The sequence below is a fragment of the Culicoides brevitarsis genome, unplaced genomic scaffold (genome assembly GCF_036172545.1).
Source record: "Culicoides brevitarsis isolate CSIRO-B50_1 unplaced genomic scaffold, AGI_CSIRO_Cbre_v1 contig_4, whole genome shotgun sequence".
In the NCBI taxonomy this organism is placed as follows: domain Eukaryota; kingdom Metazoa; phylum Arthropoda; class Insecta; order Diptera; family Ceratopogonidae; genus Culicoides; species Culicoides brevitarsis.
The window spans coordinates 19,658-38,482 of NW_026973388.1; the positions used below are offsets into that span (position 1 = coordinate 19,658).

The 18,825-nt window shown below is 28.8% G+C and overlaps 2 protein-coding genes across 2 annotated transcripts; one reads left to right on the plus strand and one right to left on the minus strand.

Annotated features, from left to right (window-relative positions):
• The first annotated feature begins 1,239 nt into the window (after positions 1 to 1,239).
• On the plus strand, positions 1,240 to 3,355 carry LOC134836263 (thymidylate synthase-like). Its single transcript, XM_063851481.1, has one exon. The coding sequence runs from the start codon at positions 2,001 to 2,003 to the stop codon at positions 2,856 to 2,858; it is 858 nt and encodes a 285-aa protein (XP_063707551.1). The 5' UTR covers positions 1,240 to 2,000; the 3' UTR covers positions 2,859 to 3,355.
• Positions 3,356 to 11,448: 8,093 nt separating this feature from the next.
• LOC134836260 (DNA topoisomerase 2-alpha-like) lies at positions 11,449 to 13,800 on the minus strand. Its single transcript, XM_063851477.1, has one exon. The coding sequence runs from the start codon at positions 13,798 to 13,800 to the stop codon at positions 11,449 to 11,451; it is 2,352 nt and encodes a 783-aa protein (XP_063707547.1).
• Between the last annotated feature and the right edge of the window lie 5,025 nt (positions 13,801 to 18,825).

Below are 18,825 nucleotides of genomic sequence, written 5' to 3' on the forward strand. Positions count from 1 at the left end.
TTGAAATTATAATTATTTAATGTTGAATCAGTGCCTTCTATATTATCCTCTAATTTATCTTCTGAAAATGCCGTATCCGTGGTCGTATGATATGAATTTTGAATTTCTGGTGAAGAAGTATAATGAATTTCTGGAGTTATTGTGGAAATATAAATATCCTGATTATTATACTGCCTGGTTAATTTATGAGGATTATTCGCGGCTAATTCGTGAATATTACTCACTTTTGATTCACGAAAATTATAGTTATTTGCCTCTTGCATATCGGGAAGCAATCCGATATAATTACGATTACTATTGTTGTGCATATTATCTTCATTTACAGTTATCTTATGCGGAATATCTTCACTTATTCCGTATCCATAATTCTCGTTGGGGTTATAAAAGTTATTCAGATATGGATTGTTATCACTAACAAAATCATTTGAATTTGCTTCATTTAGAACATTTACCGCCTCAATATCAGATGACGGAGCTTTAGTAGTGGTACTCGTAGTAGTACTCGTAGTAGTTTGTTTTTTTCGCCAATTGTCATTGTAGTTATTTGCATCAAAAATTCCCAAGGGATCAATAATTTTACGAACTGGTGTACCAAAAATATTTAATTGCCTACGTTTTCGTATTTTTTTTTTATCGGTATTATATGGGTCTTCTTCGACGGTGCAGACACTCATGACTAAATAAAATTTATTTTTCTTAGCAATCTTCGAGAGTTCTGACACAAAACTATCTAATTCTTTCTTTACTAGTGGGAAATCGCAACTCGTTAATGATAATTTCGGGAAAACTAAAATGTCTAATTTTCCGGGATTTTTTGCCTGATATTCTTCAATTACTTTCACATGTTCTTTGATATTATTTTGTACTCCTTTATCCGTGTTATCAATGAATGGGTATTTGGAGTATTCCACGACCGCTGCTTGATAGAATAATGCCGGTTGAACAACCAAAAAGAAACATAAAGAAAATAAGAACGTCATATTAAATTCTGATGTCTTATTTATTTTAAAAAAAAAATTCCGTTAATTATTTTATACATGAATTTAAATTACCATATCCGGACGATGATTCCCGGAATAAAAAAAAATGATCCCATGTAAAAATTTAACCAACATAACTAAAATCATTTTATAATTTTATATAAAAGACATAGTTATTTATAACGAAAAAAATTCACAAAAAAATAAAAGACGTTTTGTGAAAAAATATTGGATTAATGTAAAGATTAATCATGAATGATTTTTATTCCGGATGTATTTCCAGCTTTGCTTCGGCATTGATATTGCAACCATTAGATGTCATAAAACTCAATCAAATTAATCAAAATTTAGGATTTTTTAAAACTATCAAGTACGTGATGAATAAAGAAAATTCATCTAAATTGAGTAAAATTAAACCGTTTTATCAAGCTACACCGATTACAGTTTTTGCATACACAATAAATTATTCGGTATTTTTTGGCGTTAAAAACCTTTTATCCGAGAGAACATCAAATTTCTTCTCTACTTCAATCGGAGCTTTAGCTGGCTTAACAATATCTAATCCGTTTTGGGTATTAAAAACGAAGCAAACACTCTCCGGGCAATCTTTATTCCAAGTTACATCCGATTTATTAGCGAAATCGAAATACAAAATACTTACTTCAGGTTTGGTTTTTGGTTATTTAAACTCAACAAACACAATAATGACTTTTATGATCTATGAAAACATCAAAAATAGTTACGAAATTAATAGTAAAACAGGAATTTGTTTAACTGCGGCATTCTCTAAAGGAATAAGTTACGTACTCACTTTTCCGTTATTTTATGGCAGAATAAATCAGCATTCCACTAATAATTCGTTTGTTAATACATTAAAAACTATCATCAAGAATCCATTGAGAAACAATTATTATGGGATAGTCCCGACATTAATTCAGAATATCCCTAAAACAGTTTTGATGATATTACTATTCGAAAATACTAAGAGAAATTGAAATTTTATTTTTTTTAACGTTAAAAATGACTCGTCAATACTTAAACATAGTAAAGAAGATTTTAGCGACGGGATATAGGAGTATCGATCGCACTAAAGTCGGCACATTCTCTACTTTTGGTGAAGTAATGAGATTTGATATTTCAAAATCATTTCCGTTATTGACAACCAGAAAAATAAGTTGGAATGTTGTAACAAAAGAATTACTGTGGTTTATTAGTGGTTCAACTGACGCGAAAGTTTTAGATAAAAATGGCGTGAAAATATGGAATGCGAATAGCACAAAAGAGTTTTTAGCAACTAGACAAATTTTTAATAGAGAAGCCGGAGATATTGGACCAACTTATGGATTTCAATGGCGTCACGCCGGAATAGACTATAAAGGATGTGGTCACGATTATACAAATCAGGGCATTGATCAACTACAAAACGTCATTGATTCTATTAAAAACGATCCAAATAATAGAAGAATGTTGATTTCATCTTGGGATGTTAAATTATTATCTCAGATGGCATTGCCGCCATGTCATGTTTTAATACAATTTTATGTTTCTGGAGATAAATTATCTTCGCAATTATATCAAAGATCAGCGGATATAATGCTCGGAGTTCCCTATAATATTGCGTCGTATGCTTTATTAACTTACATGATTGCACATCTTACAAACTTAAAACCAGATAAATTCATTCATATAATGGGTAATACTCACTTATATTTGAATCACGTGGACGCGGCGACGCAATTAATTGAAAGAGAGCCCTATGATTTTCCGACTTTAAAGATAAAAAATGATAAAAATGATATATCGGATTATAAATACGAAGATTTCATTTTAGAAAATTATAAATATCATCCCCATATTAAAATGGATATGGCCGTGTAGTAATCCTAATAATACTTTATTAAATCCAACATATGCGGATCGATATCTTGATAATATGGAAGTAAATCCCATTTGATTTTATCTTTATTATTTTCAATCACAGATTTATTCAATTCTTGGCATTTAATGATGTTATCCCAGTTCACGTAATCTTGATATTTGTTTATAAAAGCAGAATGTAAAATCTGATATATAGAAACAAGATCCCAATATTTTTTTTTATTTAGTCTAGGCAATATTTGTTCTAAAAAATCTTCCGATAAAACTTGGTATTGCAAAATGAGTTCCCAATCCAAATAATCGGAATACATGTTGATAAATGTTTCGGGCAAAATTACTTGCTGCGAAATCAGAGACCAAGGAATCTTGTCTAATATTTTATCTATTTCTTGCCATTTTTTATGCAAAATTAATAGCCTAATATCGGATAATAATACTTCTTCGTTAGAAAAATTGTAATTTAGCCAGTTAATTTTTTTATTTTTTTTTATGCAATATTCTATCGAGTTGTTGTTTAAATTCTTATTTTGTAATCTCGAGCACATTTTGAGTATTATAGATATCACTTAAAATAATTTATGGTAAAAAAAAAATAAGATGTTATAAAATTTCTGGCTAAAAATATTTAAATTTTAATGAAATTAAGTACATTTTATTAAATGAGGTTTAAACAATCAACAATTCGTGCCACTAAGAACAGTACGCATCGCTTTTTCTTGTTAACTTGTGGTTTAACTACATTGTTGATAACTAAATTGTTAATTGTAGGGTTATTTGTGTTTATTAAAGCTGCCATTTTTAGCGTGTTTACTTTAATACGATATTTTTTCATTTTTTACATCAAAAACACAAAGGAAATAACCACATAAATATAGAAACCAATTCCGATTTTAGAATTTTTATTTGTGATACAGTATGCTTGTTTGATAAATTTAGTTAAATCATTATCGTATATTTTTCTATTTTGATACTCCTCATTATGAGAGATTTTAGATATATGTATATATATATTCATATAATCGAGGATTAAACTCAGTGATATAAATTATTTTCTTATGAATAATAAAGATGTACCAACGAATTGTAAATACTCTGAGAGGAATGATATTTGGGATATTTAAGTCCAAAATTAATATCTTTATCGAAAATATTTCGATTATACTTATGCCTCGTGCCATACATTGCGGATTCACAAAATAATATTCCCCAACTTATCACGAAGATGATATATTTTAACTTTTTAAAATTCCAATTTAAAAGATACATAGTAGAATAACTATACTAAAAACATTAAAATTTATTATTTCTAAGATATTACTTCAATAAATTATCTCGATTTAATTTTAAAAACTTAAAAATATAGTTATTATTATTATTTTTTTTAATTTATTTTCTATTAAATTAATATGGAAAAGAAAATATCAATGTTTGAATGGATTTTGATACTCGTTATTCTACTTGTAATTATCACAGGTATTTGCTACTATTTTTATTATAGAAAACCGTCTGATAAAAAGGAAAATGTAGACAAATCATCATGCGCCGCTTCGCAGTCGGCTGAAGCCAGTAGTGTCAGTGCAATTAGTGCCGACGAAACTTGAATATAAATTTATCTCATTATTGTATTATATATTTAAATAGTAAAATGACAAAAAAAGCGTCACAAATTCACGAAGCGAGATTCAAAATTCTGAAAGAATCACAGACCCCGCATTCAAATGTTTTATATTTAGCATTTAGAGATTTAAGAATCCGTGATAATTGGGCCGTGATTCATTCATTAAATATTGCAAAAGAAAACAATTCCATATGCTATATGGCTTATAATCTATTAAAAAATGAAGATAATTTATTGCCTCGTCATTATTTATTTCTTAAAAATGGATTAGAGGAATTGGAGCGAGATGCACACAGATTCCGAATTGGATTTCATTTATTATTTAATGCGGATAAATCAAAAATTTCGAACTTTATTAACCGATATAAAATCGGGTATATCGTGGTCGATCAAAATCCGTTAATAAGATACGATAAATTCTTAGAAAAATTGCTAGAAATAGATGTTAATATTCACCAAGTTGACGCGCACAATATTTTTCCAGTTTGGGAGATTGCTATCAAGAAACTGACATTCGCGCTTTCTTTACGAAAATTAATGATGAAAAGACAAAAGGAATTCCTTGTTGAATTTCCAAAGATAAGTCCCAATAAAATTTCCCCAGTTTATGTGAAAAACAATTTCGACAAAATAACGAGATTTACTAAAGAAAATAAATTCATTGGAGGGTATTCCCACGGAATGAAGCAGCTACGATACTTTTTAAATACTGTTTTACCAAATTACAGAGCAGTAACAGAGAATAACGAGAATACGAGTTTTTTGTCACCCTGGATTAATTTCGGATTTATTTCTTCTCAGAGATGCGTTCTAGAAATATTAAAAGTAGATGGTGATGAAGCAAAGATTGATAAATTTATTGAACAGATTATGGTAAGAAAGGAATTATCTGATAATTTTTGTTATTATGAAAAGAATTATACTTCCTTAAGTGCTGCACCAGAATGGGCTAAACAAACTTTGGAGGCAAAAAAAGATGATGCGCGAGAAGCGAACTATGATTTAGAAACCTTAGAAAAAGGCAGAACCAGCGATAAATTATGGAATGCGTTTCAGACTTATTTAGTACGAAACGGATATCTTCATAATAAAGCAAGAATCTATTGGGGAAAACAAGTTCTAAAATGGGTTGAAAATCCGCAGACAGCTATTGATTATTTAATATATTTAAACGATAAATATTTCCTAGATGGTGTAAATCCAAATGGTTACGTAGGAATTTTGTGGTGTATTGGTGGTTTACATGATAGACCTTTCTTTTCATCTAAAATTTATGGAACCGTAAGAAAATACGGAACAAAAGCTGTTGAAAAAGAATTAAATTTGAATTATTTTTTGAAATAATCGTTTAAAAATTTTTCAAAAATTTCTTTCTTATAAATGATGATGAATATTTTTTATCTTATTTTGTTTGTCTTCTTGATCGTATTTATTTGCGGTTGGCTCGTAGATACTTTCTGTAGTTTCGTTCCGGAACATCGAACAAAGAAGTCGCGGGTAGATATATGTATAAAATATAAACGACATCATGTCGAAGTATCGCAAGTAGATAAACATCTTTATATGACTCTGTATCATATCCTATCTGCTCTTGGTGCAAAAACATCGGAAGATTTTGAATATTTAAATGATAAATTCCCTGTTAAATTCAAGCATCTTATCAGAAAATATTATAACTTTGAGACAGTTAGTTTCAACAATTTACGAGATGTTTCGATATTACTCATAGATCTTCCCGCTGCATTAAACGATCTGGAAAGAGAAATTAAAAATAATAAAGACTCTTTTGAAATTACTCCAGTATCTTCCGAAGGAGAAGAAATTCAGGGATTAACACCTCAGTCTGTATTAAAAGAAATACCCGAATTTAAAGAATGGGTAACGATGGCTGTTCCTATTATGATACAGGGAGCATTCGCGGACCATTTTCTGAAATACTGATGTAAAACTTAAAAAAAATTAAAAAAATGATTTATAAAATGATTGAAGCTTCCTTTTGTTCTTTATGAAGTAGCGCCTATATTTCCCAAAATTAAATTTGTTTTTGCGAGCGGGTGTTCTTTCCTCGAGTATACTTAAGGTGTCCCCAGAAATATCAAGAAGAAGATCATAAATACTTTCATAAATATTTTCAACATTAGTTACATCAATATTTTCGTAAATATTTTCAATACTTTCGTAAATATTTTCATCATTTTCATAAATGTGGTTAACAAAATTAATTTCTTCATACAAGGTTGATGCCGGAGAATAAGGAAGATAATCACTGTCTGATAAAAATGATCCCATGCATAAATAATCTGCTTCATCGTGACAACACATACATGACAAACGCGAGTTTCTGAGACTGGAAGTAATTTCTTGTTTCATGTTTATTATATTCATTTAAATATGTTAGTAAAATGCACAACACATTTTGATAATACAGATTAAAGAATAATTTGATGGGTTTTTATCTATTATTTCAATATTGGCATCTTCATTAGAAAATATGTGCCGAGATAATACAATAACGCGTTTATTTGTGCGTTTACAATAAATATCATATTTATTTTGATCTTTTGTATATAAATTGTTAGATATAAGAATATGTTGACCTGTATACAGTATTTCATTAGAATTTTGCTTTGATTATTGTAAATTACTAACTCTCTTTTATTCTTACTAATCACTAAGTTATTAATCGTTGACAAAATTTTAGGAATATTGTTAATTATTTTCTGGGTTTTAAAGTAAACCCCATCGTTTTTAAACACGATATCTTTTACGTAATTACGTATGGTATTCGTACTTAACTTGTTATAAACATATAAATACTGTATGAATTTTTCATTATACGATTGGTATATGGAATTTGATATTGTATCTTTTAAAGATAATTCGGGATAATTGATTACTTTTCTACACTAATTGAAATATCGTGACTTCTATCTTCTCATAATTGATCTTGGTAATATATATTAAAAATACAGAAAAGATAAGATATTACTAATGCTAGAATTGACATAATATATATGTAAATGTATTTAAGATTAAAGGAACTTTTTTTCGTGCTTACATTTTCATTTTTTAGGAAATGGATTAAGGATATTTTTTTATTATTACATATTAGATAACAGATCGTGTCATTCTTAGATAACACTGATATGTCAAGTGTATAATCCGTATATATATTAAGCGGATAAACCTTTGTTTTAAAGCCTTTTCTATGAGAACATGACACAAATACATTAAAGAGCCCATTGGACAAAATTGTAACATTTAAATGAGTTTGATTTTCATCGACATATAAATGACGTATATCCTGTCTATTTAAATCACTAAATTCTATTATAGGATTTGTGTCTAAATTTCTTACTTCACACACGTGATCCATCTGTGTTATCTCTAACGAGAATTCATAAACATTCACCTTTGGGGTTTGTATTATGTTATAAGTACACTTTTTATCCTTATTCGGATTAACACATGCGCTATTTTGAGTTTCATACCAGTCTTTTATAGATATAGATTCGAGATTACAATTATAAAACCGTAATAATTCTTGATTCAAAATCACATAATAGTAATAAATATTAGACAAATTAATATTTATTTTATATATTTTATGTCTATAACGAAATAAATATTCAAAAACCCGATTCGCGTTTGTGATATCTAAAATAATTTTCTTTTTTGGTTTATTATTTTCACAAAATTTCATCTGAATTTGTAATTTATAATCTCCATTTATACATTTATATATCTCTTTTTTTAAAAAAGATGACTTATAAGTCCTTATATAAGCCATATTGCTATAAGTATTATTAATATTAATAAAGCTATTGCCTTCATTTAAAACTGAATATAAAGCATTATTATTTTTTAGACATTGTATTTTTGTATAAAGTGGTACAGAATGTTGATATTCTATTTTATCACACTTTATCTCATATTTGCTTATTTTAAATTCTATTTGATAATTATTAGTTTTTATACGTGTGTTAATAGAATGATACAAATATAAGCTATTATTGCTATATGTGAGATGAGAAACCGAGCATGTTATAAGGAAAAACAATATATTAAATTTTAAAAAACGCGTAATTATCATTCCGATAATCAATTAGTGCTTAACAAATACGAAATTATCTAAAATATATAAAATTTCATAAAAAAATTAAACATTAACACATTTTTTTTATTATTAAATGTATTTTAATTTTTGTGTTTTATGGGTTTTAATTACCGGGTTTGCGTATATTTCGTGTGATATTAGAACTTTACACGTCGAATATGCGTCTTTGAAACAAGCCGGAAAAATTGGCAATCTGAGTTTTAATGATTTTAAAGTTCAAAAATTTAGAGACAATCATAGTTTAACTGATATTAAGAAAACTTTTTTAACTAATCATGAAGAAAATAATAGGTATCGCCCTAATAATTATGATACTATGCCCGAGGATAAGAACAATAATTTTATTAATGATGATCACTCTCGTCATGGATATAGTGAAAATGTTCGCAAACATAGCATTAATGCACGCAACTTTAATATTGATAGGGTATACGGGGGAACTGGTGAAAATAACGAGACTGTTACTATGAGTAATATAAGTAAATTATACGCCAATTGCTACGCTATAAAATTTGATAATTCATACTGCAAAAATCTGATAACTGAAGTTGTGACCAAATTTCAAAACGAAACCTTTACTCCGAAAACATTGCAAGATTACGTTTTATTTGCTAGCTATGGATTATATTTTTGGGGAACAAATCAGAGTGTTTATGACGAGATATTCCAAAATACATCGCGTGTTTTAGAAAAATATATCAATAGCGATAAAGATACTACTTTTATTCTTTATAAAAAAACGGATTTATCGCCATTAGAAAAATTATTCTATCATATTAATGATTTATATTACAGATATTTGGATACCACGAGTAATGTCGAAAATCATTTTACTATTTTGGAGATGTTAAATACTAATTTTTATAAATGGGGCTTAAATTACCGAGAATTATTCCGGATTGCCTTATCAACTTATAGCCACATCCACTATAAATCTAATTCGATAAATTTCAAAAATAGAGTAAACTTGGCCGCCCTGAATTTACTTAACATTGCCTGTGATCACCCATTTTCGATTAACAACTGTCTTGAATTGAAACGACTTTTTTATGTTTATTACCACATCAACGGAAACGAAGACAATAAGAAATTTTTCGGGGTCGAGGATATTTCTATTACTCGAAAGGAAATTTTGAAAGACGTTGTGCAACTCAATCTTCCCGACTTTAGTAATTTTAACATTACGTTATTTTATAATAAGAAGACGCGATATGACTTAAATATTATCAAAAAACATATCGTAGAAATATTTGGCCACATGGAGAATTACGTTACTCAACTGGAATTAACTGAGAAATATCAAAATACTCCCTACGTTATTCATCATTATTTATTTGATAACTTGGAAGCGTACGTGGATTATAAGAGATTTTGGCACTTATACGGAACAGATGGCGGAGTAACTATTCCTTATTTATACGATGAATTCGGAAACATTGATTTGAATAACGAGGGCACATCATCATTTACTTATATTCGGGACTCATTTTTGTTTAATTTTAAACACGAAATGCAACATAATCTCTTGAATATGCTTCATTATAACAGAATGCAGTGGCTACCGACTTGGTTTGTTGAAGGCAGTGCCGAATATTTTGCATACGAACAATGCGATTTTTGTCCAGAAACACTCAGTTATTTTAATGATTTTACACTGAATATTACCAAAATATTGAATTCTGATTACGATACCGAATATTCTCCCTATAGACACGGTATGTTTTTCTTCAACTTCATTTATTCGACACGATTTCCATTAATTAAGAAAATGTTCCAACTGATAGAATCTTTTGAAAACAGTGATGGAGTAGAATTAAAAGATTTAAAGACTTCAATTTATCAATTATTCTCTCCTTTAGAGGCGGAATTCAATAACTGGTTTTTATTTAATATTAATAGATCTAAAGAAAGAGCACTCTACATAAAACAATATACTGAGGGCGTCAAATTCCCGACTACAATCAATGACACGATCTATATTCTTTTCGCAGACAATGAAGTTTTTAAAATTAATAAAATCATATATTCAACCTATTTGCCTTCGGGAATAACTCTTGATGCTTTTCTTAATAATTATTCAAAGTACAAATCATCACACGGATTCAGGCCCCAAACTAAATCTTCCATCTTTTGGTTAAACCACTCATTTTTGATTAATATTCACTATAAGCAGTTCATCAACGCTGGTTTAACAAAGGAGGATGCGGAGAGAACTTTAAAACACATTTATCAGAAAGATAACTTCAAAAATAAGATTGTAAAAATGAGAGTGAATAACAAAATATTAAACGAAAACGATACTTTGAGTTATATTTATAAACTTAATTCTAAGAAAATTGTTTCAAAGATCATCAATATTAATTTATATGATTATTCCCTTGAGAATTATAACTCTATTATTCATAGGATCGTCGAGCATTTGAAGACATGCAAGCAAATTTTAATCCACTATCCTCCTTTACCAACACTAAATAATAACCTGAAAACACTCATTTACAACATAATTTCTGGTCATGGTTTGAAGAAATCGGTGTTATTAAACCTCTCGAATAAATATTTATATGCCATTGATAACAAAAAAAATACATTATTGGGATTAATAAAGAAATATTACGATGAAAATTTTAATAAAAAGAATTTAATTTGCTACGATAGATTCTTTGCTAGATTAAACAAAGATAATGACAAAGAACTAACTAGAAACTGTACAAAAAATGGTTTCTTCAGTAACACTTTGAAATATATTTATGAGTGCATGATTTTCAAAAATGATGAAGCACCAAAATTTAATAACAATTATTATATGCGTATTTATAAAAAAGGTCTTATCGATGGACACAATTTAAAATTTTAAATTATTCTGAATCATCGTTTAAAAAATAACGACTATCGGAAATACTTGACTTACTTTTAGAATCAAGATGCGTAATATCATATAGTAATTCTTCAAAGTTATCGGCATCAAAATCTCTTTTATCTTTGAGCACCTTTAGTAAATCTTTATCCTTGGGCCTAAAATTTTCCAGATATGATTTTCTAAGTTCTTCTAAATCTTCTTTCCAAAGATTTAATTCCGTTTTAGCTTTATATCTGTTTAAGAACTTTTCGTTCTCGTTATACAATTTAGTCAATCTATCAATTTCATCTCGTGATAAATGTTTAATGGGCATTTCTATCAGATATTTGAATGGTGGTTCGTCTTCAATTTTGAAATAATTTCTCTTTTCTAATTCTTGTATGACCATATTTAATGGTATGCGATTAATTTTCAATTGATCTTTTCCCTCATCAGTGCATTCCATGATAAATCTGATTTTATTTTTAAGAATTATCAGATCTAAATTTAATTTCTCAATAAAGTATGCCTTTCTTTTGATATAATATTCGTATCTGATTTCCATAAAATCATTGATAATTTCGTTAATGTTAGAATATTTCTTCAATTCGCAATTTTTATCAAAACCATGCATATTTTTAGTGCTAATCATGTTAGATAACTGGAATTCTTTAAATAATAAATTCGGATTTGAAAGTAAAGACCTAGATTCGGGTTTCAAATGTACTAAGAACGCAACTTGTTCCGGGCTACTATAATCATCTGTTAATTCAACATGTTCGGATTCGTCTAAGACTTTATTTTTATACGTAGTAGTCCAAACTTTGATAGGCAATTCGGCGATAAATAGCTGATTAGTTTTCGGATTAGCATAAACTCTACCAAAACACATGTAAGAATCATGCTGTGTAGGATTTTTTATTATTTTCCCCATAAAATCGCGATACCATGGAATAAATTCCGTAACGGATTTTGCTAATTTTGAGCCACTGCTTGCACATAATAATTGAATGATTTCATCAATAATTTCGATTGGATCATAATTCGGTATTAAAGAAGACCATCCCGTAGCAATTCCTCGATTGGGATTGATCAAAATCATCGGAATAATAGGCAAATAATATTTCGGCTCAATCTTTGTATCTTCTTCTTCTAAATATTCTAAAATATTCTTATCTTCTTTCCTGAAAATTAATCTGGTGATTTTACTTAAACGCGTATTAATGTATCTTTCTGCACTAGCATCTTCGCCGCCGGCTGTTCTGGTACCAAATTGGCCGATTGGTTCTAATAAATTAATATTATTTGAACCAACGTAATCGTGAGCCATGTTAACAATAGTCTTTTTCAACGATGCCTCGCCGTGATGATAATTGGATTTCGATGAGATTTCGCCAGCTAATTGCTCTACTTTAGTTTGCTTTTCTGTATTTTCTGAGCCCAACATAACATATAAAATTTTACGCTGTGAAGGTTTAAGACCATCAATACAATTCGGCAGTGAGCGGAACCCGTCATGAATAGAAAATAAAATCAATTCCTTGTTGATAAAATTAGAATAAGTAATCGTTTTATCATTATCTAAATCAGCGTAAACGTCTGCTGTATCATCCAGAATTGAATCATCTTTATGAGTTTTTAGATATTCGGTGATCCATTTTTTGCGTTCATCGGCCTGATTTTTAGCAAATGCTTTGATGATTTCTATTTCATCATTCTCGTTGTATTTGAAAATGTATTTATGATTGCGCAATTCCTTAAAATATGTTTTCATTTCCATGGCTGTTGATGTGCCTAAACCTTTATAATATTTGGCCTTGAAACTTTTTGGTTTTGTTTTTTCGAGCCATTTCTTGAATTCAGAAATAGAATAAAACACGATAGTCTGCTTGTTATACTCGATTTTCAATATCGGAGTAATGAAAACATTTAAGAAATCTTTTCTTTTGAATAATTCGGGCCAAAAGTAGGCGATAAAATTAATGATTAATCCTTTGATATGTGATCCGTCTAAATCCTGATCCGTCATAATCAATATTTTTCCATATCTGAGAGAAGATAATTCTTTTGAATCCGTGTATTTTTTCGAGGTATTTAATCCCATAACTTGAAGAATGTTCTTAATTTCTTCATTTTCTATGACTTTCTTAGATCCGGCTTCTCTAACATTTAACATTTTACCTTTAAGTGGGAATACGCCATAATATTCTTTTTCTTTAGTTGGCAGTGCCGCTAAGCCAGATAACGCAGAAGATTTTGCTGAATCTCCTTCTGTTAAAATCAGGGAGCATTTAAGAGACTCTGATGTTCCCGCTTTAATCGCGTCAACTAGTTTAGGGATCTCTACTCGCTTAGTTTTCTTGCCACTCATCTTTTTTAATATTGCGTCGTTTTTATTTTGCTCTAGTGAACCAAGTTGTTCCAATAAATTTATTCTTTTAATCATGTTATTCAAAGTAGTTATATCTTTCGTCGATAATGGCGAAGTTTTAGAGACAAGAGCTTCTTTAGATTGCGAATTAAATTTTGGATTAGGTGTTTTCACTGACAGAAATAGTTGAACATTATTTTTGATATGATGGAGTTTAATCGAAGATGTATTTACTGTTTTTGTTCTAGTTGTTTTAACAAAATCATGAATAAGATCGAAGATGTATTCTGTGTGCATTCCTCCGTTTACAGTGTAGTTCCCATTCACAAAACTAATTTGCTCGCCTTTATTTGTGGATAATAGGAGACCAATTTCGTAATTATTTGTTTTCATGAATTCGAATGATTTATCGGTATAAAAGCCGATATATTCCTTGAAATTTTTACACTTAATTAGGACATCGTTGTAATAAATCTTAATAGGAAGCAATCCGGCCATATCATAGAGTCTTTTTTCTATTAGACTTTTGATGCTATCATCTAGTTTTTCAGTACCGAATCTTTTATAATCAGGAAGGAAACTAATTTTAGTGAACGAAGTTTTATATTTTTTAGCCGGAGTAGAAACAGTGGGTTCCTCGCAGATTTTTTTATTATCTCTCCATATTTGAATAAATTCTATATTTTTCTCCGAATCATAGATATGAACTCTAAAAGTTTTACTAAAAATGTTAGTTGCTTTTGCACCGATACCATAAGTCCCGATTGTGTCTACGTCTTTGTTCTCGTCATAATTACTGCTACTCAATAAAGTACCAAACATAATAGTGATTAGGTATTTATCGGTTTTCTCATCTTTATCTAAAGTGATATGAGTTCCGTTATTATAAACAGATATGGTTTTATCGTTTTCTGTGTTAATTTTTATTTCAGTTACTTTTTGGGGATTATTCAGATAAGCATCGTAAGCATTCGATACAATTTCATCATAAATCTTATATAAACCGGGTGAATAGAGAATTTTTTGCTTAACAATGGCTCCATTATTAACAACAAAGCATTCTTTCAAAGTAGGTTCGATTAATCCGATATACATTTCCGGCTTTAACAACACGTGTTCTTCTTGTGTGAGTGTTTTGATTTTATTTTTTGCCATGATAAAAGTTTAATAAATTTTCGAAATATTGCGGAAATAAATATTCCAAAGATAGGTTGTTTATGTGATTAATTTAATATTTCAAAAAAAAAATATTTTAATTTATTTTGTAAAATATATTCGATACTAAATTCAAAATGGAGTGTGCATTGGCCACGGAAACAACTTCAGTTACGGAGATAGTTGCTTATTATTTCCCATTCGGAGATTTAAAAAAAAAGAGCATTCAGATAGTTAATTCTCCGCATTGGAAGTCCACAAAATACTATCAAAAATACAAATATTACGATCATCCAGAAAAATTTATTTATAAAGAATGGCACGATAATTGGGAATATAATTCAATTCTCGGTGATGTATTTCATCATATGATAAAAAATTATTTAGAAAATACAATGGATTTTTCATTAGAAGAGCTTCTAAATAGTTACAAAGACGAAACAAAACTTATTTTGAGGAATAGTTTTTATTCTTTTTTGAATTTTTTATCATATTATTGTTGTTGGGAACCATATTTAATAGAAAAAGCTCTCGAATATAATGGATTATACGGGAGAATTGATTGCGTTTTTAAGTCGAAATATTCCCCGACTACTAGCGATATTTATCAAAAATCACTAAATATTTATATGGAACACATATTAATGGGATTAACTCCGAATGATGAAGAATGTGTTATAGATTATGACGATATTAGAAATGATCAACCCGATGATACGAATTATATTATTTTTGATTGGAAGTATAATACAAAAAATATTTTTTCAATACATCCTCCTCCTATTACGAAAGTTAGTGACTTCACTAAGTTTTTTAAAAATACCAAATACAATAAATGGCTTTTGCAATTAAATTTATACAAGTATATTTTAGAACATGCGTATAAAATTAAAATTAAGGGGCTATTTGTGTTGGAATTAAATCCGATTACTTATTTGTACAATATAGTTCCTATTGTTCCTATTCGCAACTGTGTAATAGAATCTTTATTAATCCCTTTCTTTAATAAATGAATTTTATTCCTGCTAAAATATCTGAGTTTTTAATCTCCTTCGAGGTTATATTAACTAGGATAAAAAACGTACTATATTTAGATTACGATAGCTATTTTTCTGGCTCATTCGCTATTATGAAAAATTGTTATGCCAAACCCCATGAACAGAGTTGTAAATGCAATGATATTGGAGTAATTACCTTTTCATTGCCGACAAATATGATACTTTTTAATCTTAAAATTTCTGACTTAAGACTCGTGTTCTCGAATCAAACGGGCGTATTTATTATCAAGATAACACAGCCCAATACCGAAGAAAGAGTAATTTACACTGGTGTTTATGATAAATACAATTATATCTCGAATAGTCCAATTTGCTATCCTTTAAAAATCACTCAGCCTTATAATCAAATTACTATCACTGTTTTGATTTTAGAAGACAATGGATTCCGTGGCAATTTACAAAGAGGATCTATAAACGCGGAAATATATAAAAAATAAATAATTATTTTTTTATTAATAAATGTTTCTCCGTTTTTCATTTTGTTTGATTGCTTTATCTTTATTTCATGAACGTCCTCACTGGGGATGTGATTGTCATACGATTAATGCATCATTAATGCTGTACAATATTTCTTCTGATTCTTTGGGTTTATGTGTTAGACCTCAGCCCCGGGACGTAGGTTTGCGACTTTCATCAAAAGATAACGACATTTACAAAATGTATGAATACGCGTCGAATTTCGTAAATAGTACGAGCAAAGTAAACGATGTTGAATTTGAACGGAACATTAATGCTTTAAAAAAAAATATAGCGATTCATCTCAATTATTTTCAGAATGTCACCGAAAAAGATTTTTTTAGATCCACGGCATATAACAAAACAGTTACTGAATCTAATTATTATTTTAAAAATTTCCAATTTATTTCCTATTTATCTTATTTCTGCTTCAATGTTCTAAAGCAAATGCCCGGATTCAATAATTATGCGATATCTCCCGTAATTTTTGCTGAATCTTTAATTTCTCCTTTCATGTGTGCTATACATTTTACGACTTTATCAGATAATAATGAATACGCAAATATTGGGCTAATTGAAACGAAAGAACATGTTTTAAACATTAGAGCAGAAGATTTGCCCGCCTACAGATTTTGCAAAAATGGATATTTAGCAATGTCTTGCGATGATATTTTCTATAATAAAAATCAATAAAAATAGAACATTATGGGAGATTTTGTTTCCTTTTCTAAAGTTTTTCTTTGATCCAAAATTTTCTCAATGTATCCATGTGGAAAATTAAGGAATCTAAATTCCCAGAATAAATCATGATTATCTAACATATCAATCATGTCTAAAATACTGTTTACTTCTGCTCCCTCATTAATGTCTATAAATATATATTCAGCGATATTCATTTTTTTTTGTTTAGGTGTCATCAACAATCCTAAATCGATTTTTCTTTGAGACTTGGCTTTAGAATTTATGTTTACAATTATTAACTCACATACTAAGGGATTTTTTACATCATTTTGGTCGGATAAATCCACCTTGTTACAAATATTTAAATTTAACTTTGCATTCTTGTTTAAAATATCGAATTTGTCTTTAATGGCACGTATCTGTTCCAATATAGACGACATTTTTTGAAATAATAATATAATTATTGTTTTATTATGTTTTTTTCAATAAAAGTTAAGATTTAAGATTGGGAAATTAAGTAATTAATAAACACTAATGTCGGATATTCGTGCTGATTATCAGTATAACCATATATTTTGTTTATAATTTTGATGGGATTAGCAGTTGAATCCAATTCCTTTATGTCTTTAGAAACTAATTCGATATCTAATTTATTCGGATCTTCTTTTAAACCATAATAATCACATAGAGCTGCTGTAGTTACTACGTCATAAGCCATGAAATCTAGATCTTTGGATTTTATATTTTCTTTCGTGAGTTTTCTCGTATTGTATTTTTCGTACAATTTATCCATAATCTGAGGATTTGGAGAAGGGATATTATGGATTTTAAATAATTTCTGAATCATAGATAAACTTAGCTCAGATTGATTCGGTTGTAAATTGAAAATATAATTTATATTCTTAAAATAAATACTTGGATTCAATCGTATTTCTCTCATAATGTCTAAATACGTGATATATAATTTAATAACGGCGGAAATTAAAGAAAGAGATGTAGAAACTAAAAAAGACAAAGAAAATGCGTACGAAACTTTAAATAGTAGTGACATCGGGATTCGGAATAAACTCAATAACGCATTTATGGATTATTTAGACAAATGTTTAGGTCTTGATAAAAAAATAAAACCAGTCGAACGTGCTTTATTCACCGACTTGCTTAATATCTCTTTAAAAACCAAATTAGACAACGAATTTAATACGAGAAGCGAAAATCCCAATAACAGTAATTGCAAGATAATCAATATTGATTTAATCAGGGAGTTAAAAAATAAAGCAATAACTGAGTATGAAACTTTAAAAGAACTGTCTTCGGAGCTATATAATTATTTAAAAAATGATTCGGATATAGACACGCCTTGTGTTATACGTTGCTCATATTTTGTCCAAAAACACTTTAAAACAGATGGTTTTTTTGGGGCAGATATCGAAAAGACTATTATTTTTAGTACTACTACGAGTTATAACGAGGAACCTCAGTCATTTTTGGATGAGAAACAAGCTTTGATAAAGGAGAATTAAAAATACAATAACTTATTATTAATTATCCCGAACTGAAGCTTGAATTTCTTTGATTTACAAAAAGCATTGGAATTTACATATTTCATACCAAAAACTTCGAAATATGGAAAGAATTCATCTAATTTTTTATATTTAAAATCTTCGACTCTGTTATA